At 52.0% G+C, this 25,812-nt stretch overlaps 2 protein-coding genes across 2 annotated transcripts in view; one reads left to right on the forward strand and one right to left on the reverse strand.

Annotated features, from left to right (window-relative positions):
* Positions 1-2,173, reverse strand: part of STYXL1 (serine/threonine/tyrosine interacting like 1) — a 52,267-nt gene extending 50,094 nt beyond the window's left edge. Inside the window, exon 1 of the mRNA XM_028109757.2 lies at positions 90-2,173. The gene's annotated coding sequence lies outside the window, so the exon portion shown is untranslated. The remainder of the gene's footprint in view (positions 1-89) is intronic.
* Positions 2,174-8,858: 6,685 nt separating this feature from the next.
* On the forward strand, positions 8,859-24,623 carry MDH2 (malate dehydrogenase 2). The gene is made up of 9 exons (XM_028110133.2): positions 8,859-9,047; positions 14,390-14,558; positions 16,008-16,091; positions 16,558-16,667; positions 17,928-18,053; positions 20,930-21,007; positions 22,276-22,375; positions 22,685-22,836; positions 24,306-24,623. The coding sequence occupies exons 1-9, from the start codon at positions 8,982-8,984 to the stop codon at positions 24,435-24,437; spliced, it is 1,017 nt and encodes a 338-aa protein (XP_027965934.1). The 5' UTR covers positions 8,859-8,981; the 3' UTR covers positions 24,438-24,623.
* Positions 24,624-25,812: the final 1,189 nt, after the last annotated feature.

A 25,812-nucleotide genomic window follows, 5' to 3' on the forward strand; every position in this document is an offset into this window, starting at 1 on the left:
ACTGGGTAGAATCAATAATGTAAAAGCTTAGTACCTCTTTCTATTTTAAATGAATGGCCAAAGATACTGGATTAAACCCCTTTACACACCTTCAAACCAAGATGAAAGTAACCGTGCAGGTGATCAGGAAAGCTTCAAGAATCTGTAGTAAAATGTGTGTCGAGGAGAATAAAGTGCTGAACACAGCATGTATGAGCCAGAGAAATACCAAGTAGGCTATACTATAGTCAGCGATTCATTTCCTCTGTCAGCAAATAATTAGTGAGCACCTACTGTATGCCAGGCCCTGGAAATAACCAGTACACTAGACCACCGTCATGAAGGTTCCAGCCTAGCATGGAATACAGACACTGCACCAAAAAAACACATTATACATAGGAACAGCGCTACCAAAGAGGCAGCATCCAGTGTTGGAGGATGAGCGAACGAGAGGACCTCATCTAGTTGGGGCTGTTAGCAGTCACCTCTCAGACAGCCCTCTCTAGCTAAGCCCTCTCTAGCTCCTGATTCAGGAGGCTATGCAAGACTTAGCCAGGTAGTGAAGGGAGAGAAGGTGAAGAAGGCAAGAACATTCAGTACTTGAGAGCCTAAAGGAGGTTGGTGTGTGTGGTGATCGCAGGGAGAGAGTGATGAGCAAAGACCCTGGGACAGGGCCCTGTAGGCTTAGGATCAGGATGGAGGCAGTCAAATTTGGGTGGAAAATCGCTGATGTGTATCGATCGAACTGCCCAGCCAGCCTGGGCTCTGGTTCCTGACTGCAGGGCTGCCCTTACTTGCTATCCTGGTTCCTGAGCACATAAAATCTCTGGTGCCCCAAGGACACGGAGCGGGAAGGGCTGGGCCCGTGCAGCAGCTTCCTACAGGGAGGCCACCCTTTAGCAGGGGTCGGGGTGGGGGGTTACAGAGAGCTGCCCAGCAGGCCTCTGGAGGCCAGCAGGGGGCATGTGGGAGAGAAGCTGAGTCTAGGGGTAATCTTCCTCAAAATAGTTAGGATTATTGGTATCATGTTACTGGGAAAGGTCAACCCCTCAACAGGGGCCTTGGGATCCTTCTCATGAACTCAGACTTTGGTTCTCAGCCTCCCCTCCAACATGGTCAATTTCAGCCTCCACATGGATCATTCATATCAGCAGCAAACATCCTCTGTACCCATCTCTGTTCTCCTTTACAGAGACACTTCTCACTGCCTCCAATTCCTCACCTCCAAACTCTCCTGGCTGTGCCACTTACTGTCGGCTGCCTGACCATGGGGAGTAATTAGCCTCTCCATGCCTCAGTTTCTACCTCTATAAAATGGGGTAATAGTAATTCTGCCACTTCTGTAAAGCCAGGATAATAGAACCTCCCTGCTGCGTGTGGATTAATGAAAGCACACACATGAGACATTCTGATCAGGGAAGAAATGCAACCTTCTCCCCTGGAGCTTCTAACCCATCAGACCGCAGGAACTGCTCTAATCAAGGTTATCAACAGTGACCTTGCCTAAGCCATTTGTCGCTTCTCTCTGGGCTCGAAGGATGGAGTCTGTCTGCATTTAGCCCAGTTTAGCACCCCTCCTTCCCAATGCTCTCTACTTCCAGGACACTCCGCTCTCCAGGCTTCTCTCCTACCTCTGATTGTTGCTACTCAGTCTTCCGTGCAGGAGGCTCTGCCTCCTCACGTTAAGTAGGTCCTGGGGCTGTCCTCTCTTTCCTTCTCTGTCTACACTCTCTCTAGGACAGGGCTCTCCACCTCACCACCACTGGCATTCGGGGCCAGATAATTCTGTGCTGTGGGGGGTATAGCAGGACTTTTAGCAGCATCCCTGGCCTCCACCCAGTAGCAAACCTCCCCCCACCCAGGCGTAACAACCAAAAATGCTTCCAGATGTTGCCAAATGTCCCCTGGAAGAAGGGTGTGGCAAGTCACCACTACTGGAGAACCACCACCCTAAGATCTAGAGTCTAAGGGATCTGAATCCCATTTGTATACCAGTGAGTCCCAAATCATAGCCCCTGCTTGATCTCTCCACTGATCTGGACTCCACTTGGATGCTTCATGGGCATCTGAAATGTAACACAGCCCAAACAGAACTTCTCACTCACACGTGCCCACACCCCCAATGCCTGTCTTTTCATTCTCTCAGCCTTGAAGGACGCACCATTATCCACCTAGTGACTCAAGTCCATGACTCAAATCCCTCTTTCCCCCAGCCCCTCACACCCAATCTGTTAGCTTCAGTACTTAAATATATTCCAAACCCATCAATTTCACTCCAGCTCCGGGGCTAACATCCTAGACTAAGGTACTGTCCTCTCTCTCTCTGAGGATGTCATACTCCCCAGCGGTACCTCTTGCTTCCTATTTTCTCCCCACAATCTCATCTTTACATGGCTGTTGGGGGGCGGGGGTCTTTTCAAACTGTGAGTTTCTTGGTCTTCATCTCACTTGCCACCATCCGACATTACTGCACTCGTTTGTTTGCTTGCATTATTATCCATCTTCTCCCACTGGAGTGTATGGGTCACAAGGGCAGGGACCTCGTTCTGCTGGTTCACTGTATCCTCACCCAGGGCCCAGGATTTTTCATGCAGAGTAGTGCTCAACAAGCACGCATTCAGTGAACAAATTGTTAGTCACCATTCCTGCCTTCTTCACTAATGGGGCCATCTTGACTTGATGCCATACATACAGATGCCACAGGTGGGTTGTGCCTAAGGACCTCCCCACTCCCACCCCCCAGTCAGATCCCAGATCCTCTGTCTCTGAAAGCCCAGTGCTCAGAATATTTGGGAGGCAGTGAGTAGAGGAGAGAGGACAAGCTTTGCATCTAGCCCCACAGCTTCCATAGGCCAACCTAAAAATTGGCTCCGAACCTGTCTCGTCTGTAGCTCAGAGCCCATCCTCAAACTCCCACCTGGCTTTCTCCCCACTGCAACCTCTATCCCTTTATTCGTGAGTGGCGGGATGGTCTCCAGGCATCCAGGTGAAAACCCAGCCCCAGGGATCAACTCCTCCGGGGGAGGAGGGGGAGGAGGGGGAGGAGGGGGAGGAGGGGGAGGAGGGGGAGGAGGGGGAGGAGGGGGAGGAGGGGGAGGAGGGGGAGGAGGGGGAGGAGGGGGAGGAGGGGGGAGAGGGGGAGGAGGGGGGAGGGGGGAGAGGGGGAGAGGGGGAGAGGGGGAGAGGGGGAGAGGGGGAGAGGGGGAGAGGGGGATTTTGTTTAGCCAAAATCAGTTTTCCCAAGACCAAGTCTTTCTCTCGTGTGAATTTTACAATAAAGATTTGATTCCTTAGTCAGATTCTTATCCTAGCAGCATCGACCAAGTATGGTTTCTGCCCACTGTTTCGTATGTAATGATTACTTCTACCAAGTAGAAGTAATTTTCCTAGTGACCTGTTCAAAAACAGTGGCATCAAAATGGCAAGTTTAAGACATCCCCCTGTAGATTCTTTGAGCAGAGAGAGCACTTTTTGAGACTTTCAGGAGGGGTTCAGTGTGATGGTTCTTGCAGGCGAATGGGGCAGGCAGACACAAGCGTGGTAAGAGGAAGCACTTTGAGGATCTGGCTTCATGGGGTCAGAGAGACCAATCTTCCTATGAACTGACCAGTCTGGGAAATCCACACAGCTTTTTGGGTGGCAAGCAAAGCCGCTAACTCTGTCAAGAGAGCAGGGTGCCAGCACAAGACTTGTCCTTGCATATTGGACACCCACTGGTAGGAAGGTTCTTCACCCTCCCCTGCAGGGGCCTGGCCTCTCTCCAAACCAGGAGGTTTGTATGTGGCTCTCTGCCAGCCCAGAGCTGTCTAGACACAGCTGGGCTGCTGAATGCAGCTCCAGTGAGAACACACGTCTATATTTGGGGAACACAAACCAACTGGGAAGGGATGTTTCCTTAGGGGTTGTGATAGCCTGAGATGAAGCTGGAAACTGGCCAGACCCAGCCCTTCTTGCCTCCCTGGGCTTCACCAACACATGAGGCCTTTCATTCTAACTGACAGCATGGCTGTCAGAGGCCAGGCCTCACATCAGGCTTCTTGAAGGACTTCCAGGACAGAGAGTTTGGTCTATTGCTCAGCCTCAGGCAGTCTGGGTGGACACAATTGATGGGCATTTGCTTCCGGTGGAGAGGAGAGGCACAGTGCTCCTGGAGAAGCCAGGCCGTAAGCTTTACTTTGGGCTCCTGCCTCAGACTGAGCAGGGACCAGAAGACTGCAGAGATAGGATTCAGGGTCCAGAGAGAACCCCACTACACCCTGGTTCTCTGTATGAAGCAGGAGGCTGTGCAAAGATGACCAAGGCTTAATACAGTGACAGACTTCAACAGCCTCACCTGTAAAGGGAGGCAGTTTACACGGGATTCCACTGGAAAGGCTGTAGGAAGGTTACGTCGAGAGGACACACACCAATTGCCTAACACTAGCACCGGCCCTAGCATAGAGCAGGAGCTCAGGGAAACAGACGTTCCTTTACTTCTGCCCTAGCTCTCTCCTCCCAGTTTTGCCCAGGAGCCTCTGATAGCTACAAATCTCATAGACAGAGAGCACTGTTCAGAGCATCTCGGGCCAAGGAGCTGACCACGTTTCTAAGTGGAGCAAGCCTCGGTGCTGCCTGAGGGGCAGGATCCCCCAGGATCTGGTATGGTCTTTCCTCAATCACAGCCAGACACCTTCCTTGTGGCCTGAACCTTGACAAAGCCAGAGGACATAGTTCCAGCATAGAGCACCCCCGAGCTGTGGAGGTCAGAAGTGGTCTTGAGATCAGTCTCTCGGTTCAGATGAGCACCCGCTCCTATCGTTAGTGATTGCTAGAATCTCTGGATTTCTGAGGCAACAGGTATGGGCCAGAGGCCCAGACCCAGGCGCCCACATCCCTGTCCCTTGTCTTCTATCTTGCCCTCACTTCTGTGTCCCCAAACCTAGGCCCACTACACACCTGAGAGGGACCCTTGCAGTCCTGGGAGAGTGACAGGTCTGTCCATGCCATTCACCTGGCAGACACAGGGGCTGATCAACTGTAATGCAGTCTCCCAAAAGCTGTGATCGTAACATCTGGTCTCACCCCTCCAACTCTGCCCTCAGCATTGCTTCTCCTCTGCTCCTTGATCGGGCTTAAGCCTCACCCTCTGCTCCTCTGAAAGGAGCATGAAGGAACTTTCTAGAACATGAAAATGTTCTACAGATTTTGGGGGGCGGTGCTTAAGGGTATAAATTGTCAAAACCATCCAACTGAACACTTAAGATCTGTGCACTGTATTTTATGTAAACTATATGGCCGTAAGAATAAATCCCGTGTAGATCCAGGTGTTTCTGTGTTCAGAGATATGAATATGCGTGTTTGTGTGTATGTGTGGATAGGAGCCTACGTGTGTAGCCCCACCTGCACATGGATGACCTTGGTGTGGGGTCTGGGCTGTGGAAACCATGTGGACTTGGACACACAGCAAGTACACACTGCAGAATTCAGCTCAGGCTCCACAGGTACCACAAATCCCCGTGTCACTGTTCATTTGCCCAGAATTTTCCCCAACTGCTGTAACAATTATCCAAACCTCCGCAACCCTCCTTGGCTCCCCATGGAGCAACTTCTCTCATTTCCCAGTTCTTGCCTGGGAAGGTTAAGGCCACTGAGTGTGAACACCCCTCCTCAGCCAGCTGCCCCTGGGGGGTGGGAGTGATGGGGCTTCATGCTTTCTCCTGGAATCCTCTGACCTTATCCTCTCCCACCTAAACCTTCTCTCCTTTCTGCAATCTCCAAGCTGTCTCCCTCCATTAGCATCCTTCTGAATTCCAACATTCACAAGCCTTAGCTTTCTTGAAACAACTCAAGAAACCGGGAAACCCTTAGAATAGCTTGGCCTGTGCCCTCTGACGCTAGTGCGGGCGGAGAGGCTGGTGCTGGGCCCCAGCCTGGGAAAGTCTGAGGCTGGCTAGCTGGCAAGAGAGGTGGTCAACTAGAAGCCATGGTAAAGGGACTTTGCCCAAGACTTGCCACCTGAAGGGACCATGGGCCAACGCAGGTAGTATGGAATTCTAGAACCCAGGGGCTGAAGGAACTACGGAAAGCAGCAAGACTGAGGCATCACCACCTAGGTCAAAGGAAACACACCACAAAAGTACCACATGGAGGACAGTCAGCTACAAACTCCTGTCCGGCTCAGAGAATGCTAATGCCAATGACAGGGGAACTTTCCTGCCCCCATCTCTACTCCTACAACCCCCATGGGTCTGAAGCCACAATCTAAAAGGGGAGGGGCGTTGTGAGGAAGCAAGATGGGGAAATGGAGAAGCCAAGCACCCTTCCCTCCAACGGTGGGAGCCTAAAGCAAGCTTGAGAGGGGAAGAGAAGCTCTGCCACTGAATCAAGTTGAGATTTGACAACTAATGTGAACTGGACACGAAGGCGATGGCAGCGAGTCTGTTCTGGTGCCTCGGTGTAACCCAAAGAGCAAGCAAAGAAAGCAAGCAAGAAAGTGTGGGATGACAAAACTGTTTTAGGATTGCAAGGGGCTTCCTGAGACCCCACATGTTTGATATTACAGTCACACATGCAAAGCAGAGCACAGAATCAGTGCTTAATACAGTAGCTGTTAATACCGTTATGAACCATCTTGGGATTGAAAGGGAAGCAGCTGGGAACTGAATGTGAGGCGGGCTTTCCTAACAGTCAAGTTGTTTGGGTGGCCTGAGTAGAGCACTTGGCAGGGAGGGGGAGGGACTCAAGCCCCCAGTGTTGGGAGTGAGCCTGAGAATCTGTGATTCTATTTCTCACGGCCTCCCCTCTCCCCTCTACAGGGATACCTTCAGCCCTAGCCTCTCTTGGGCGTTCAATCCCACATTTCATGTTGGAGAAACTCCCCATTTGCCCACTGGTACTTCTATGTGGCCTACTCACCGTCACTTCCAATTCAACCCATCTAAATGGAGTTCTTTATCTTTTGCCTCCAGCCAGCTCTCCTTCCCCACAACCCCAAGTCCCCTGTTTCTGCACATACATACTTCTCTCAGCCTGATGTTCCGCATCCCTTGTATTCATTTCTTAAACCCAGATAGGCACAGACTAATCAATCCTTTTCTTGAGACTGCTTCCTCATTGGCCCCATTCCCTCCATTCCTATGGCTACCGTCATAACTCAGATCTTTAACATCTCCTAAGATAGCCTCCTGAACAATCTCCCTGCCCTCCACATCTTTCCATGAGAAACCCTGGCACGCCAAAGTCAGTCCAATCTTCCCTATAGTGTCAGTGGCATCATAAACGCCTTTGATAAACTCTTGCTGCCCAAGGAATAAAATACAAACTTCTCAGCGAACATTCGGAGGTCCTGCACAATCTGGTTTTTTGCAACCTGCTTTTCCCAGCCTTATCTAAAACTATTCAACTCTTCCAAAACTCAGAGACCCACTCTCAACCTGGTGACATGGCTGAATAAAGACTCAGAGATAAGAGACCTATCTGACCACAAGGAACTCAGTTCTAGTGGTAAGATACAAGGGGTAATGAACAAGAGAACAGTTAGTGATAAGATAAAGGACACTGCTCATCTGCACGTCCCCAACTCCAAAAGAGAGGATCTGTTCAACACCCGTAGACTTAGGCTTTTCTACCCCCAGGTTTTACTTTGGGCTCTTCTTGCTCATCTAAAACTTGAACTCCCATGCCCAGGCAAGGATCTCTCCCTCCTCTGGAGTTGAATGGTCCCACTGAGTAACTCCTCCCTGAATGTCTCCGCCTACATATTTCATCCTGAGGTCCTTCTCAAATGGCCCCCACCCCAAACGTGGGTTAGATGTATCTCCTCTGTTCCCACACTCATAACTTTCCTAGTGTTGCCCCTATCATGCTGCCTGCAATACACCTGTCTCCAATAGACTCAGCTCCTTAAAAGTCAGAAAATGGGCAGATCTTGATACACCAACAACCTGCTGCACATCTATCTGCCCCACTTGACTGAACTTTTTGAGGAATTCTATACACCCAGAAAATAGTTGGGGGTGGGGGGAAGAATGAAGCCTCTAATTCAACTCACAAATTTAAATGATAAATTTAAATTCCTTGGGAGCAAGAACCGTATCTTTACTTTGGACAAACTCAACAAATCCACTTAACTGGGCTCAGCCACAGTTTCTTCGTACCTACAGCAGCAACAATGTAGCCATGTTCATAGCATGGCTGCGTAGACCTGAGGATTAGGGATCGGGTGACCATGCAAGTTACCCCCTGGATACCAGTTTCCTCGTCTGTAACACCGGGCTGCTTTCCCGTAAACTCGTACGACAGGGCCTCGCCCACTGTGCTGCGTCTGCCATTCTCAATGGCGGTGTCTGTGAAGGTCCCGAGCACCTTGAGGGACGAGGGCACTGGCCGGTGGGCAGTGTGTCTGTTGGGGGGGGGGGGGCGCTGTGCATTGAAGTGACTGATTAGAGAGAACCCCACCCTCCCACCCCACCCACCCCAGGACTCAACCTTCTCTCCCCACTTCCCTTTCCAGAGCTTTCCGGAGCTCGGAGGCCCTCCTGCCTCCAGGAGTAGGTGGCTTTGGCTGAGGTCTAGGGCCCGGACCGCACCCACTCCGCCGGGCCTGCAGCGCGACCTTGACCTGTCTCCTTGTCAGAGCGTCAGTCTGGGGCCCCAGCTGGAAATGGCTCCTCTAAGGCTCTTCCAGCCTAAATCCCGTCCTCTTCCACCTCTGTGGTGCGGACTCTCCCTCCCACTCGCGACCGCGTCTCCCACACCGGCCGCACGGAACACAAGATGCGCTACGGCCACCCCCCGGACCGTGCTCCCTGCGCGCAGGAAGCGCCCCTCGGCCTTCCTCCTCCACAGCCCAGACCGACGTGCTACCGCGAGATCTGGGAGGTGGGCGGGGCCGGAAGCCAGGCCACTCTCGCGAGGCCGGGCAGAGCGGAGCTGGGAGGCCCCGTACGGTGTGGAGGTCGTTGGTGTCACTTGCCAGCCGTCTGCGCCTTCTCCTGCCGTTCCGCTCCCCGCCAGCTTCAACTATGTTCTCCGCCCTCGCCCGCCCTGCCGGCGCCGTTCTCCGCCGCAGCTTCAGCACCTCGGCCCAGGTAGGCCCGATGAGGGGCTTCCTGCAGGTGGAGGGCCCCCGGCCGGGGCCACGTGGGTTCTGAGCTCGCGAGCAGCCCTGATCCCCGGGCTAGCCTACACCGCAGGGTCGTCCGGTACCGACCCGCGCCTGTGGCGCCCTGGGCCGGCCAGGACACTGGAAGGGACGTGCCGAAAGAAAGCCGGGTCCGGCTCTTCCCCCCGGACCACCAGAGAGCCTCCACTTGGTCCGCACAACTTCAGGGTTGAGAAGGTTTGGCTGTAGGGCCGAAAATAACTTACGCTTGTAGGCAACTTTCTGTAGTACTTTAAGCGACTAACCTTGTTCTTGTAGCATCCGTACAAATAACGTGTATTAACTCCATAGTGCAGGCGGACTGAGATACCGAGGTAGAGAACTGGTCCAAGGTTACAGTCATTCGTCCAGAGAATTAAAAGTCCGCTCTCCTGCCCGCTGTGAGTGGGTTTTGGATCATCAGGCTTTCCCTCTTAAGAACGCTAAGACGCTGCCTCCTCTTCAGGACCCTTTTGAAGGCTCCTGCTTGCTGTGGGCTGACTGGGCCTGCCCCCCAGGTGTGGTGACTGTGCAGGGCTTGGTTTGGTAGTGCTTAAGCCTAAGCTATTTTTAGTCCTCTTCAAGGATGGTGGTTCTCTAACTCCGGTGTGTGTTAGAATCACCTGGAAGCTAATGAAGAACAGGCCAGGGTGCATTGAGGGAGGGTAGGACCTGCACCTTTTCTATGTTTACCAGGTGCCCCAGGTGATTCTAATATAACTATAGTTTGAGAACCCAGGAGATACCCACATTGCCTCTTTATTGCACCCAAGAGGGATTTGAGGAGTAAAGGAGATTCCAGATTTCTGCTTTAGCTTCTGTCCTTCAGATCAGCTTCTTGTGCATTCAGTTCATTTGAAAAATAAGTACACAAGTAAGAGCATTGAGTATCCGTGCTCGCCAACATCTGTGCTGGGTGCTGCAGGAGATACCAAGATGAGCAAGGGGTGGTACTTGAGATAGGCCCCAAATGAGTAAACTTAGGACAGGTGGAGGTACTGAAGACTGATGCTGAGGAGTGGGAGAAGGGAACTGAACTCCGGTTAAGACTGTGAGATTTGCTAAGGGACGGTTGGGTGAGGGGTATCAGAATGAAGGACACAAAGACTTCGGGCTTTGAAATTGCTGAGATGAGAAAGGCTGCCGGAAGAGTGGATTTGGGTAGGGGGAGGATATCAGGAGCTCAGTTTGAGATGTTGAATTTAAAATGCATATGGGACATACAAGTGGTGATACTGGAAGGCACTAGGGTAAGTGAGAATGATGAGCTTGAGTGAAGTAGGTACATTGGTCTAGAGACTTTGGATCCTGTATCTTTTTTTTTTTTTTAAGAGTGTGGGGGAGGGGGCGAGGGAGAGAGAGAGAATCTCAAGCAGACCCCATTCCCATCGCTGAGCCTGGGGCTCAATCCCACAACCCTGAGATCACCACCCAAGTGGAAATCAAGAGGCTTAACTGACTGAGCCACCCAGGTGCTCCTGGATCCTTAACAGCAAAAATGTATCAAGAGCACAGACTCAATATATTTATTTCTGCAGTTATATACTAATATATATGTTACAACGCAAAAAATAGAACTTTAAAAACAAATCATAATAGACATATTTTAAAGCAAACTTATAAATGAAGTGTTACCCATTTGCAAAAGTTGCTGAGCGTGTGTGCTGTTAACAACCACTCAGTGCAGAAAAGATGAGCAAGTTTGGAAATTGGTCTTCTGCAAAGAGATCATGAGTTAATCTCTGCAATACCACAGATTCTTTCTACATTGTGAAGATTCCACCACTGAAGGACTGTATTTTTATACATATTAACTAAATTGATGAAACTTTGTAATATACAAATAATGACATCACCTCAACACTGAAAGCAACAGAATGAGTGAGGAGGTCATCTTATGTGTCATAAGGGACTGATTCACTTACAGACCCTAGTGAGGGCATCAGGTCAGTTCCTTTCTTTCCTTTTCCTTCCTTCCTTCTTTTTTACTTTCCCATTTTCAAGTAATTCTACACCCATTGTGGGGCTCTACAGTGGAACCACTGCCCTAGTCAGCCTTGGAAGCCAGTCTGAGTAATCTGGGCATGAGGGACTTCAAGGAGATTTTTGAGTAAGGAAGTGAAATGATCAAAAGTTAATTTTCAGAAGGATGGTTTTGAGGTGGAGCTGAGGGCCTAGGGTAGATAATAGAATGGGAAGGAAGGTGGGGGGAAGGTTGGGAAAATGTTTGAGATGCCAAATCCTCCAAGTTCTAACTGGGTGTCTCTAATAAGGGAAGAGGCAGGAAGTGGTTCTAAGGGTTTGAATTTGGGAGAACACGGGTACTATTTGGGAACAGGGTGGGAGAGGTAGAAAGCATCCATTTATTTAGACGGTTGGGCTTATGGGACCATTGGAATGCCTAACAGCTGGGAATGTGGGAGTTGGAATTGGAGGTCCCTAGGAGTAGAGACAAGATGTGAGAGTGATTGACTGAAGATCGAGAAGTGGTGAGATTGCCAGCCCTCGATTCTGGGCTGATCTGGCTAGTTACATTTTCTGGGAAGTCAAGGGTCCCCCTTTACAGCACCAATTTAATAAAAAAAAAATCACAACTGAAGTCAAGATTTTTAAGTTGTATGTGCTTTTAGAGTTTACCTTTCTTAAGCAGATGACACAGTGTGGGTTTTGTCTGTCTGGGCTTTGGTTTCGGGGTTTGCTAACCAAAGTCCATTATTCCTAGTGGCCCTTGCCGTAGAATGCGGTCTGCAGTGAGTATAGGGACCCAAAGCAGATGGCTCTGCCCGAGAGGACCACATGTGGTGCTTCAGGTTCTTGTCCCTGCTATTAGTTTGTTTCCTTCCTTGGCAGCTCCCTGCTGGCCCAGAATAGGCTCCCCTTCTCATTTGTAAGGTTAGAGTAGCAATAAGCTCACCGAGGAGCTTCGTTTAGGCCTTGAGGGAGCCCTAGTGGGGAAGGGTACCTTTTGTATAATGAGAGAGAGCTGTAGGGCATGGCTTAGAAGAGATGTTTTTTCCTAAGCGTTTCTTCCTTTTTTTTTTTTTTTTTTTTTAAGCCCAAATTGAAGAATCAAGTTGCCTGTGTTTGGCTTGTATCCTACTTCTTCATTTGCTATCTTTTGGGGCCCGGGTATATTACAACTTCTGTGCCTTAGTTCCTCATCTGTGAAGTGAGTCCGTTAATATGACTTAATGGAGTCTGAGAATCAGGTAAGGAAAGCTGTAGCTCAGTACCAGCCACAGGGCAGACCTGATGAATGGCCCGCGGCTCCCAGTAGATAAGGTTGCTGGATCGCGGGAGTTTCAGGTGAAGTTCTGTATAATAAATTCTGCCCCTCATGGGAAAGGTTACCAAGAGGCAGTCATTCGCTTAGTTGTTGGAAATGGCTGGGGTGGGGGTGGCTGTAAGTCCCATTTGGTCGTCATCCTTCAGAGACTCCTCTTCCTCCTTAAATGCTGGTGTTCACAGGGCTCTGTCCCTAGTGCTCCTGTCACTGTGTTCCCTTTTGTGTTTTGTCCACATCTGGGGCTACCATTAATCTCAGTGCAGATGCATAGGGCCTCCAGACCAAGCCTTTAGCCTACTGGGCACGTGTGTGTCTGGATGTTTCAAGGGGCTCAAACTCAGCATGCAAAACAGAACTCATTATTCTTTGTCCCAAACCCCTTACCGCTCCTGAGTTCCCTCTCTTGCTTAAAGGCAGTGTTGTCATCCCAGGTTCCTCCCTCCACTCACCATCTAGATGGAAGGGGAGGAGAGGTGACTGAATCCCTTGTAGCCCGCCCATCCTTCCTGCTTGCCTGGATCCCACCCTTGAGTCATGCTCGGACTATTACAGTAGTCTCCTGCCTCCATTCTTGGATATTTCCAGGCCGTCTTCCATTCTGCCTCATATCTTTTAAAAACACAGTTCTGGACATGTTTTCCCCAGCTTCTAAGACCTTTCACCGATTCCCCATTACCCAGAAGGGCCAGATAGACTCTGCTAGGCTCTCAGCTTTGTCCTTACCTACTTCCTTCTTCCATATGCGTCCAGCAATGCCCGAGCCGTAGAGGACTGCTTCCCTTCACTAGGCCGTACTCCATAGCTCCAACCCCTAGCGTCCATCTGGTAAACTGCTGCTCCTCCTTCAAAACCCCCTCACGCTTAATTCTCTCCTAGTGTCTACCTCCGTGGCACTTGTCACACTAGATGCTGTTTATTCGGTTTGCACGCCTTTTGGTGTGCAGGTCTTGTCATTGGTGCTAGCAGGTCAGCCTGGCGTGTGGCAGGTAGGAAGTCCATGCCTATTGAATTGGAGGTGAGCCTTAAAGATGAATAAGCAGCCCCTTTGGAAGACAGTCGGGCACTTTGTCAAAGATTAAATGTGGAGTTGCCACATGACTCCTCAATCCCACTCCTTGGTATAAGAAAAAGAAGGGGATTAAGTGATGGCGGTCTAGATTTCGACAGCTCTGAAGTAGTTGTCGAATGTCAAGTCTTTTGACTTCTAGCTCCAGCCTTCTAGATGTTAGCAAGGCAGTCGAGTCTCTCAACTGTATCACTTTTTAACTCTTCCCTGCAGCTGACATGCCCAGAGCCACCTGCTGCGCGTTCTGCCTGGCTTGGTGTGCAGTAGTGATTCTCAGACTTCGGCCAGTGCCAGAGTCACCCGGAAATGGTTGGCTATACAGAGGCCTGAGCCCTGTCCTACTTTGAGGAGCCTGGTCCTCTGTGGGCTTTGTTAGCCCGGCAGGTAATCCTGATAGACCCCGAAGTGTGGGGCACAGGTGCCTGAGGCTGCAGATCTAACTTAACTGCTAGGGAGGGAGCCTTTCGAAACACACATCCCTCCTGATGCTGCGTGCCCCCCTCCCCCATCAGCTCCTTTCCCTTGTCCCCTCCAGAGCCAGCAGAGCTCTTCCCCATTCTGCTTCTCCACGTACAGTGAACGGCCTGTTGGGAGGTGCTCAGTATGTGTGTGTTTATAGTTAAAACTGCAGGTTGATTTATAGTTAAAACTGCAGGTTGAGTGGCAGGTGCCCGAGTAGAGCTTGTTCATCGTTCGGGGGGTGTTTGCAGTAGGACCCCGACTGTCACAGCAGCTGTGGACATAGGTTCCCTGTTTCCCGGAGATAAGCCTCTATGCTTCAGAAGAAAACCGGACCTTTGGACTGGTAGAAATTCGACGCTGGTGTCTCATTTGGCACCACAGCAATAAAAGAGACCCAGCACGGTATTTTATGGGCTATCACGTGCCTACTTCTAATACTGATCTGTATTAAGAGTCCTTTCTCTGTGCCTTTTAGAACAATGCGAAAGTAGCCGTGCTAGGGGCTTCCGGAGGAATCGGGCAGCCTCTTGCGCTTCTCCTCAAGAACAGTCCCTTGGTGAGCCGCCTGACCCTCTACGATATTGCTCATACGCCCGGAGTGGCCGCCGATCTGAGCCACATCGAGACCAGAGCAACCGTGAAAGGTACTGGACATGCTGAGCCTGGAGACTTTGCTTCCCTTCTCCCCAGTAGAGCAGGGTCCAAGCGATAGAACACGGTTCTTCAGTGAAAGTAGATCAGAAACGCGGGGTTTCCACGTGCATCGTAGAACTGAATTCACAGTGACTACATCTTTTTGGACTTGAGCTTGTAAAAAATTTAAATAGCAGCATCTTTCAGAAAAAGGTGATCTAATCTTCCCATTTTTAATTTTTTTCTCATTTTGAAAAGTAATAGGATGGGGACTTTCGGGGACTTCTGGAGATTGGGGTGCAGTAGGAATGCTGTACCCCCCGGGGCTGCAGGTTGCCTTCCCGTGCCCTGGGCCAGCCCTCCTGCCACCCTAGGCTCCTCTGCCAGGTTCCCAGAAGCACAGCCTCCTTAGGGAGATGTGCTCTTCCTGCCAGGCAAACAGGTGTATGCCATCCAAGAAGTAATTCGTCATCATACATACCATAAATCCTGGTTATTTTACCTTTACTTTATAGCAGTATTTACCCCCGTTCCCAAATTCTTGGTTAAGTCATTTTTAAAGCGGCGCTATAATTTACCATTTGTTTAGTGTATTACCTATACTGTTGGCCACTGAGCAATTTCCTATTTTGCTCTACTCTAAATTCAAATATGTAAGCCGTGACGAACATCTTCATCCTTACATCTTGTTTCTTAGAAGCCAGAAGTCGAATCAGTAGGTATGACTGTAAAGTCCCAAATTGCGGTCCAGAAAGGTGGTAGTCATTTCTGTCTCTGCTGGCCATGCGTGGGAATGCCCTGCGTGATGGTGTTCACACGCGCCCTCAGCCGGTGGGCACAACTTGGGAGGTCAGCTGTCAGCTCGGATGTTTTTGTGCCTTCCGTAATCTCTGAATTTGTTGGCTCATTTTCTTTTGGAGCTTCTGAAAGCTCCTGCAATAAGGGAAAAGTCCACATCAAAGCAGATTTTGGTCGTCGGAGCAAATTTCCCTTGCAGCCTTTGAAAATGGACCTTTTTTTCTCCTCAGATGATAGGAATAAACAAGAGATACCAATACTTAGAGTCCTTCTTTATCAGCACCATGATTTTCTCACGTGGCTTTCAGTGTGTCTTCGGATCTGACCCCAAGATGGAGCATTTGTTAGGATGCCCGGGCGGTGGGGGGCAGGAATAAGCAGCTCTTGGAACTGGGAGCCAGGAAGGCCTTACAGGTGCTAGCGGGTCCGATAAAGACAAGTGGCTGAACTTGGGGCGGGGGGAGAGGTGGCTAGACAGTTGATCCATTCCACAGGGGGGTGGGACCTAGGCAGTTGGAGGCTGGAGGAAAGTGGTGTGAAAGGCGGCTGGAACAGTCGGACCCAGCGGGGGCCCTCTTCCCCTGGCTCCGTCCCCACAACTGTGCTCGCCTCTCCAGATCAGAAAAGGTGAACTTGCTCTCTCCTGGGGCGGGGGTGTCTAGGCTACCTCGGACCTGAGCAGCTGCCGGATTGCCTGAAAGGCTGCGATGTGGTGGTTATTCCAGCAGGAGTCCCGAGAAAACCAGGTGTGTTTGGAAGCCTTGCCTCGCATATCCCTGGCAGTGAGGTGGGGATGTGGTTTTCCATTACAGTGGATCGAGTCAGTGTCTCCGTGGCAGAGAAGAATTCCAGTGGCTCCCCAGTCCCTGTGGGATAGAGAGGCGTCCCTTTCTTGGCCCAGCCCGTGTCTGCCATGTCTGTGCCCTGCCCGGTCTTGTGCTCCTGTGCATGCTGTCTGCCTGGAGTGTCTTTCCTCCACCTTCTGCTCGGGAGCTCTTGCTGATCCCTGAGGATCCTCCTCAGATACCTCCCTCCCTGAGGCCCCTCCCCGCCTTCCACCCCCTCCACTTGTCACACTAGGTTGTTTTTCCTACAAGATAGGTTGGCTTGGAACAGGCACCCTGTGTCTCTAATGTTTGGTTTCCCTGGAACAACTGACACACAGCACTGGGCGGTTCATTTGGTGCTTTGTGACCATCTTGAATTTCTCAGGCATGACCCGGGATGACCTGTTCAACACCAATGCCTCCATTGTGGCCACCCTGTCTGCTGCCTGCGCCCAGCACTGCCCCGAGGCCATGATCTGCGTCATTTCCAATCCGGTGAGTGCCGCTGGCCGGTGGGCCGCTAATGCCATGCCAGGAGCCCACATTGAGGAGAAGGAGGTGGAGGTGCTTACAGGGCCCAAGATCCAATTAAGGGGCATCAGCAGGCACGTGGGATGAACTAAGTGTGAATTCCAGCCTGGTTTTCCCACCACTCATGTGCCTTTGGGCAAATCACTCAAGTCACTTCTCCTCTCTGTGTCCGTTTCTCCACCTGCAAAGTCCATTCTTGAGGCTCCGTTCAGCCCTGATTGTGGTGGCCCATTAACCGCTTTTACCCTGTTCTGCTCGGGGTTTGCGATTCCTGGTTCCCCATCAGGCTTGCTCAGCCACCCCGGGCCCTGCTCGTGGGTTTTTGTGAGGAGCTTCTCCTTTGATTCCCAAAAGCACACATGCAGTACCCACACATGCGCCCCCCCCCCCCCCCGCCTCCCCAGCAGTCCCTTGGGTTGCATCGGCCGGCAGCGCACTCTGTGCCTCCTTCCCAGGTGAAGCCGGCCTCTGAGGCTCAGGTCCTGGGTGGAAATGCAGTGACAGTGATATTGACTGGGGGCTGTGCCCGCCAATCCACGCCCAGAGCTTGTCCCCAGGGCCTCTGAGGAGCCGATCCCCAACTAGCTCACCCTTCTCAGGGCAACCGGTCTGCAGTAGGGAGCAGTCACCGCTTTTGCTAACCTAGCGCCTAACGTAAATCCTGCGGTTGGGTTGCATCTTTATCATGCTCTCTCTGTGCACCAGGCCCTGTGTCAGCGCTTGCTGTCTCTTTAAGTCCTGTAACCTTCACGGCCTCGGGAGGTGGTCGTCTCTGCCGTGAGGAAACCAGTTGCCCAGGCTTACCTCTCAGAGTGGCCGAGGTGGGACTTGACCCGAGGCCGTCTGAGGTTTTAGCCCTGCGCAGTGCGCTGCTTTGTTCAGGTGTCGGCCCCAGTGGGAGCGGGAGGTGTCCTGTGGAGTCAGCCTCACTGTTAGGTTGACAGCTGGAAGGTCGCGTGCACATCCAAGCCATGGACCCTGGGGGCCCCTACGGGGAGGAGCGCCTGCCGCCATGAAGGGTTCTTTGTGGGGGATGGGGGGGAGTAGAAGGTTGGCCCACCGTGACCTGTTCCACCACGAGGGCAGCTTGCCTGTAAACAGAGTTACCGGGGCAGTTTGGCCCCTTAGGACTTGTTAGTGGTCTGGGGAAGAGATGTTTCCGTCTGTGGCATGTCTCATCTCTCAGGGTGAGGGCAAGTTACGCCTCTCTCTTGCATTTGCCAGGTGAACTCCACCATCCCAATCGCAACGGAAGTTTTCAAGAAACACGGAGTCTACAACCCCAATAAAATCTTCGGGGTGACGACCCTGGACATTGTCAGAGCCAACACTTTCATTGCGGAACTGAAGGTAAGGGACGCATCGGTGTTCTTCAGGCTCCCTTCCGGCCGTCCTTGGCTGATCGATGAGCATAGGAGACCAGGGGATCTCCAGTGCTCTTGGGGCCAGCCCTGGTGGGGCAGAGGAGCTCTCAGGTTTCCTTGGGGGATCCATACAGACCCCTGCAGGTTTAAACCGCAGCCAGTTGGAGTCTTGACTCTGCTCCCTCTCTGTCCTCCCTGGTGTGAGGGGCCAGGCTTTTCCCCGGACTTCTCACTGCCTCAGCTGGGCTCTGCTCTCTAAGTTCCTTGCCTCTAAAAACTAGAAGTAACAGGATTTACCTGCTAATGGTATCTGTCATTAAATGAATAAAATCGGCAAACATGAAGAATTTGGGAACATTCCTGAAGTCCTGAGATGTCAGGATCATCGATCCTGGCATGTAGTTCTGACTGCAGTCACCTGCAGCTTGCTGGGCTGCTGACCTGGCCACTGGGCCTGTCCTGGGGCGGGGGGGGCGGGGGGCACCAGCGCCAGTGCTGGCATCCTCAGCAGAACCACTTCCTCTGGCCTGTGGAAGTGTCTTGAGGGGAAGCAAGGGGAGCACTTCATCAGCCCATGAGAGGCTTTCTGGGATAGATGTAACTTCAGGCCAGTTTTTGCTGGCTTTGCAGATGAGGGGGCCTCTCTAAAGTAGGAACAGTTGTCCTGCACACATGAGACTGTTGACCTTGATCATATGCCCCATGTGCCAGACAGGTCTGCTTATGGAGTGTGGTGCCCTGCTTTCGTTCATGCTGTGGCACATCCTCAGCCCCTGTCCTAGGGGCGGGGGTCCCAGAGATCCAGAAGACAGGGCCAGGCCTTGGGATTCAAGAGCCAGTGGAATGTAAAAACCATTTGGGCGCGGACGTGGAGGGTGGCTGTCTGAGTCGGGACAGGCTTTCCGGAGGAGCTTGCATTCCCGCTGAGTCTGACCAAGGACAGCCCGGGAGGGTGGGGTTCGGGCCTCTTGAGGCTCACAGCCCAGCTTCCTGGGAGCCACAGTGCTCATTCTCTTTGGGCTTTTGGGGTGTTCCCAGCTCTTGGGGGCCAAAGCACACCATCTCCCCCGGGTCCCTAGTCCTGCTGCAACACACTAGCTACATGTGGTAGCTGCCCGTGGCTATGTAAATTATTTAGAATTACAGAAAATTAGAAATTCGTGTCCTCCATTGTACTGGCCACATTTCAGATGCTCGGTAGCCACATGTGGCTCCTGTGTTCTCGCAGAAAGTTCTACAGGATGGTGCTGTCATAGCCTGGGAAGTTCTACTGTTTGAGGTGGAGAAAGGGGGATCTTGGCCCCTGGCAGAGAACCTAGTGCTTGTCAAGCTTCAGTTAAGTGAATTGTCCTCTCCCTCAGGCTCTCTGGCATTCTGGAAAAATCCTGATTTGTATCAGGAATGAAAGTTGGCCCTTAAAGCTCCAGTGTCTGGAGCCTCCCTCAGCCTCTCAGCCATCTTCCGCCACTTTGCCACCTTCTCTTGGCTTTTCTGCTAATGTGATACATGTTCTTTATGGCCCCAGGCCTTTGGTCTTTCTGCTCCTTTTGCCTAGAATACACTTCCTTTGGCAAAGTCATGCTGCTGTTTCCCGGATGAAGTTAAATCTGTCCCAGAAAGCCTCTCCCAGGCTGATGAAGTGCTCCTCTTGCTTCCAGAGCCGCCCTGTGTGGCCATCTCAGCCCAGCACATGGGGACGTCACTAGTCTCTGTCTCGTAATCGACAGTGAGGGTCTCAAAAGCAGGGCCTCCTGCCTGTGTCCCTGGTGACTGGTACACTGCCTCGGCACGTAGGCGCCACTGTGTGAGCTTCCTGCTCCGCAAACTTGGTCCTGCGGGGTCTGCCCCCCTCAACGCTGGGTCTCCCTTCCCGGGCAAGGCGGATTCCTAACTTAGGGCTGCTGTCTTTAGCAGCTGCGGCGTTTAGGGAAGGTGGCATCGTTGGGGGACTGCTCACATCCCTCCCTTAACTCCCACCAGATTCTTTTTTTTTTTTTTGGACCATCTTAAGAAATACCTGGTCCGGGGTGCCTGGGTGGCTCAGTTGGTTAAGCGTCTGCCTTCGGCTCAAGTCATGATCTCAGGGTCCTGGGATCGAGCCCCAAGTCGGGCTCCTTGCTCCTCAGGGAGCCTGCTTCTCCCTCTCCCTCTCCCTCTCCCTCTGTCTGCCTGCCCCCTGCTGTGGTCTCTGTCTGTCTGTCTCTCGGTGTCAAATGAATAAATTAAAAAAATCTTAAAAACAGAAAAACACCTGGTCCGCAGATTGGTATTGTGCCTCCAGTTTAACAAATGAATCAGCCTCTCCTATTAAGCCCTGACAAAGAACCATGGTGTTTTGACCCCTTACAGCTCAGTTTTATTCTGTCCTGATCACTGTGAGTTGACAGACTTCTCACCCCCTGGTTTTCTGGAATTGTTTTGAATTTTGCTCTACAATGAGGGGGAGGGAATTGGACTCATTCTCTGTGACCAAGTATGAGGACGTGAATCTGGGCTGGTGCATGGGGACTGACCTTAGCTCTAGGGAAGAGGACTCTTCTCTGATTCTCAAAAGATAACCAGACTGATAGGGACCAATGGGGGGATCCTACAAGGAGGCAGTTTTCTGCTCCCTGTAAAGGAAGACCCTCAAAGTGACCTCACCAAGTGACACGTACTCCTTGCTGCGCCACTCCAACTGATGTTCCATGCGGGTGGTGGGGCCATGGCAGGAGATCTGAACACAGCTGGACTCAGGCTTCTGTGGTTTCTTTGTTCTGACTTCTGTGGATTTTTTCCAGTATTGGTGCTTTGCGTGGATATGACATAGTTTATACTTAAAGAGCTTTAAAAATTAACAAAGCTTCATACTTTGGTGGCCAGGGTTTGGATCCTGCTCGAGTCAATGTTCCTGTCATTGGTGGCCATGCTGGGAAGACCATCATCCCCCTGATCTCCCAGGTAAGTGTGTCACCTTGCCAGGAAGCCGTGAGACTGGGAGCACCTTTAAGAGGTTCCACCTCGAGGTCCTGAAGACAGACTGAAAAAGAACGAAGCATCTGTCGTATTTTGAGAGAATTCCTGCTGTGGGTATAGCCCCAGCCATTATCGGGGGTGGGGGCGGTTCTTGAGTGGCCTGCAGGGCTGTGGTCAGGCTCCAGCACTTCGGGGGTCCACACCTGTGGGAGTGAGTGTGGTCAGAAGATGCTCACAGTGGCCAGCTCCCAGCACACAACGAAAACTGCTGCAGGAAACCACTGAATTCCTGGTTGGGTCAGAGCAGGTAAAGCTGCTTTGTGTAAAAATGAGTAGAGGGGCGCCCGGCTGGCTCCGTCGCTAGAGCTTACGACTCTTCATCTCAGCTCCGAGTTTGAGCCCCATGCTGGGTGTAGAGATTACTTAAAAATAAAATGTTTAAAAAAATAAATTAAAAAAAAATGAGTAGAGACAAGGTGAACACCACTGAGAATAAGATATATTAAGTCAGTGTCCTAACCCCTGAGTATAATGCACTGAGGACACAAAATATTTGTGCTGTTCTTGCCAAAAATGCATAACCCTATGAGAAAGGTATGAGGAAACCTACTATAAATCTAAAATGATGGACATTCTACAAAACGAGCGGTCAGTCCTCTTGACAAGTGTCCGGGAAGACAGGACTGCTAGGAAACGGACTGAGGTGGGGTCCTGGGTGAGAACTGCGACAGGAAAGGGACGGTGGTGTTGAAATGGGTGACATTTGAGTAAGGTCTGTAGTTCATGTATCGATGATAATTTCCTAGATCTTCCTAATTGCACTGTGGCTATGTAAATGCTAACATTGGGGTAAGCCGGGTGAGGGAAATCTTTGTGCTATTTTTACAACTTTTCTCCAAGTCTAAAATTAGTCCAAAATATTAAAAGTTCTTTAAAAATGAGTAGGGGTAGGGGGGGTAGGTTGGTGCCCGGCTGGCTTTGTCAGTGGGCACTCGACTCAGTCTTAGGGTTGTGAGTTCAAGCCCCACATTGGATGTGGAGCTCACTTTAAAAAAAGGCCGGGGAGGGGGGTGGTAGGGGCCACAGTACACCTCCCAACAAAGTTGACTTTTTCTTTAAAGAAGAATTGGTCTCGGTTTCCCCTGTCGTGACAGTGTGGTGGGGGAGGGGTCTGCCACGAGCGGGGGAGGGCTGTGGAGTCTGGGAGTGGTGGCAGCACCCGCTCACGTGGTCCCTGTGGCTTTGGCCCGCAGTGCACTCCCAAGGTGGACCTTCCCCAGGACCAGCTAACAGCCATCACTGGGCGGATCCAGGAGGCCGGCACAGAGGTGGTGAAGGCCAAAGCTGGAGCAGGTGGGTTCTTGGGGGCAGTCCCCAGTTGAAGACCGGAAGGGCCTGGGCAGGCAACGAATGCTCTTCTCGGCTTCCTGTACGTTCACTGGCTAAGCCAGCCTGGTGGCAGGGGGCAGCCCGGCTTTGTGGAGCTGAGTGGCGGTAGACGTCCGTGCCATTCATGAGTTTGTGAAATGAAGAGATGACGACCTAAATTCTTCACAGCTGAAGCTGAAGGTTTTGCAGCTGCTTTATTTAGCTGGGAGGGCAGGCTTGCCCGGATCTTCCAGTCGTGGTACCAGCTCGGCTAACCCGCCTGTGTCCTCCCAGGCTCGGCCACCCTGTCCATGGCGTACGCCGGAGCCCGGTTTGTCTTCTCCCTTGTGGATGCGATGAACGGAAAGGAAGGAGTTGTGGAGTGTTCCTTCGTTAAGTCCCAAGAAGCAGAGTGTGCCTATTTCTCCACCCCGTTAATGCTGGGGGTATGTATCCCAGAGGTTGGGTCTTGTGACGGTGGAAGCAGGTGCGTTCTCTGTACTTAAGATGGGGAGCCCTGGTGTATTTGCTCCATAATTCAGTTTTCCCCTGTGCAGTGACTGCGTCCCAGTGCCTGGGCTGTGCTGGGGGTTTTGAGGGTGGGCCCAAGTCCCAGAAGTAAGAGCAGGAAGAAACTTCAAATGGGGTGGGAACCCTCCTTCCCCGTGGATCAGCCAGCTGGTCAGCAGCTGACGTGGTGTGTTTCTTGATGAAACGCTTGCTCCACCTCAAGGCAGCCGTGGACAGTTCTGAAGGAGAGGCCTCCCTCCACCAGCCTGCATGCTGTACCCTTTGGCTCGTACTTGTTCCTTCTTGTCCCGACCTCAGGCCCACCGAGCCAGATTTCTCTTCCAGGGAGGTCCAGAGAGAGGTTGCTGAGCTGTGAGATGCTCCTGGTTTTCTTCCTGGAGCGTGCTGTAGGTTGTCCACTTGAAGTGGTGGCGTCTAGGACGGAGGCCATCTGGTCACATGGCTTGGCTTCGGCCAGGCTCTTTTGGAGGCAGCTGTCCAGTCTGGTGACTCTTCCTGAGTGTTCGGGGAGTAGACACCGCTAGGTCTCACTCACACACCGTCCAGCCAGCTTTCCATTTTCAATGTGCCGGCAGCTGCTGACATCAGACAGAGGGGTGGCTGCCTTCATCTCCTGCCCCGAGTGAAACAGTTTGGCGATGTGCCGGGCCACCCAGAGGCCCTTCCCACAGACGCCTGGTGTCCAAAGATCCCTGAGACATGGCCCCGGGCCTCGGGGACCCCGTGTGGTGGAGAGACAGGCACTAAGCAGACCCGTTCTGGGACCGGTGCGGCGCGGGTGTGTGCGGTTGGCCTGCAGGCCCTGAGATCAGGGAGGGCTCTCCGGGGAGGCGGCCCAGAAGCCGTGTATGCAGCTGCAGACACACAGGCTGACAGACACCTGCTGTTTTCCTGATGTCTTCCGTCTCACTACTTGATTACATTGGACTTGGGTGGATATTAACCAACTTAGCAAAAGACGAGAACCCAAAAGTATGCTCCGTGTCGAGGAGAATGACATTCAGTGCTGCTAAGGATTGAGTGCTCCATGTGCCAAGCCGCCCACAGGTGTTCTCACGGCCTCCTTTGGGGTGGATAGTATGCCCGCCCGGTTTCTAGATAAAGAAACCGCCTTGGCCGAGGTGCACATGGAGGGAGTGTCAGGGTCTGGCTCCCAGCCGGGGGGCAGTCTACCTGAAGCCCAGGCTCCGGGCACAGCTCACGCCGTCCCAGGTGGCCGGGCTCCCTCGGCAAGCTGCCCCGGGCAGGTGGGCCGGGCAGGGTCATGAAGTTACACGTCAGGTTTTCCTTAACAGCCTCGTTCTTGGAAACCTGTGGTAAAACTTAACAGTATTTTCAGTGATCCTTCTTAAAATTGTCCAATTTTACCCCCTTCTGTCTCCAGAAAAAGGGCATTGAGAAGAATCTAGGCATCGGCAAGATCTCCTCTTTCGAAGAGAAGATGATCGCGGAAGCCATCCCCGAGCTGCAGGCCTCCATCAAGAAGGGAGAGGAGTTTGTGAAGAACATGAAATGAGAGGGGCAGCCAGCGAGTCCGCTTCCCCAGCTTACGAAGGCATCATGTCCCTGTAAAGGCATCTCCTTCCCCCTGTGTTTTGAGCTGCGTTAACCACAAGTGTTGTGTTAGCGTCGCCACCCCTTCCAAATCACCGGTCTGTCTGTGGGCGCATCAGTAAAAGCAGGCTTTGATTTTCTTTTTCAAGGTCTCGGCAAATGTGCTTTGTTCCCCGTGCGAGCTGGCTTCAGAGGGCCTGTCTGGCGTCTCCATCATGAATCAGAACAAGATGTTATTTAAATATCAGGCTGACGCGTGATGGTTTCATCGGTAGCTTCGACAAAGTCTGAAAAATTTATCAGTAGCTGTTCCTCCCAACCCTGCTCCACACCATTCGTCCCTCGGCTCCGGCCTGATTCCTCAGTGTCCCGGAGTGACAGTTGGTGGCACATGCCCAGTCGCCGTTTTCGGTCCCTGGCTCCTCCCATATGGTGGTTTCTGGCTCAGCTGACAGCTCCGTCTCCTACATCGGAGCTGCCTCGGCCGACCTCTGTCCCGCTCCAAATCTCCTGGACGGGGGCCACCCGAGGCCAGAGCTGTGAAGGCTGGAGCAGGGGCTGAAATGCAGCGCCAGCTGCTGGGCAGCATGGGGGACGCAGGAGGGCTGGCTTCGTGTCTCCAGCAGGACCTAAACAGGAACTTGGCTATATCCTCTGGGCTTGGGGGAAGTGTGGGGAATTAGAGCAGGACCTGTTCCCGTTAGTGTCTGGCATGTTCCATTCCTTGGAAAGGGAAACAGAGCCCTGTGCCTGAGAAGGAAGTTGGTGGCCGCAGGTGATGACCTTCCAGTGACCAGGTGAAAGGGCAGGTGGGGGCAGAACTCTGCCCTGGGCAGGACACTCCTCAATCTATAGCAGCTTTTCCTTAAAACTAAAATGGGTGTTATCATTATGACATCATTGTTTTCTTATAAGAGTAATAGGCATCCACGGTTTAAAACCTAAAATGTGGGGCGCCTGGGTGGCTCAGTCCGTTAAAGCGTCTGCCTTCGGCTCAGGTCATGATCTCAGAGTCCTGGGATCAAGCCCCACATCAGGCTCCTTGCTCAGTGGGGAGTCTGCTTCTTCCTCTCCCTCTGCTGCCCCCCCTGCTTGTTCTGTCTATAAATAAATAAAATCTTAAAAAATAATAATTAAAAATAACCTAAAATGTAGCCAAAAAAAGGAAAATAATCATGGGTGATGGTATCTGTCCTCTTTCGTTTATTTTGAAAGTTGAGATAGGGCCTCATGTGCCATTTTGTAGCCTGCTCTTCTGGTGAAACACCACCCCGCCCCCTGGGTCTAGTTGCTTTAAAGCCATTTTCTGTGTCATCTGTCGTCTTTCCCCCGCAGCC

This window comes from Eumetopias jubatus, unplaced genomic scaffold (assembly GCF_037043125.1).
Source record: "Eumetopias jubatus isolate StellerSeaLion01/CBP00866 unplaced genomic scaffold, mEumJub1_p1.0 scaffold_12, whole genome shotgun sequence".
Lineage (NCBI taxonomy): Eukaryota > Metazoa > Chordata > Mammalia > Carnivora > Otariidae > Eumetopias > Eumetopias jubatus.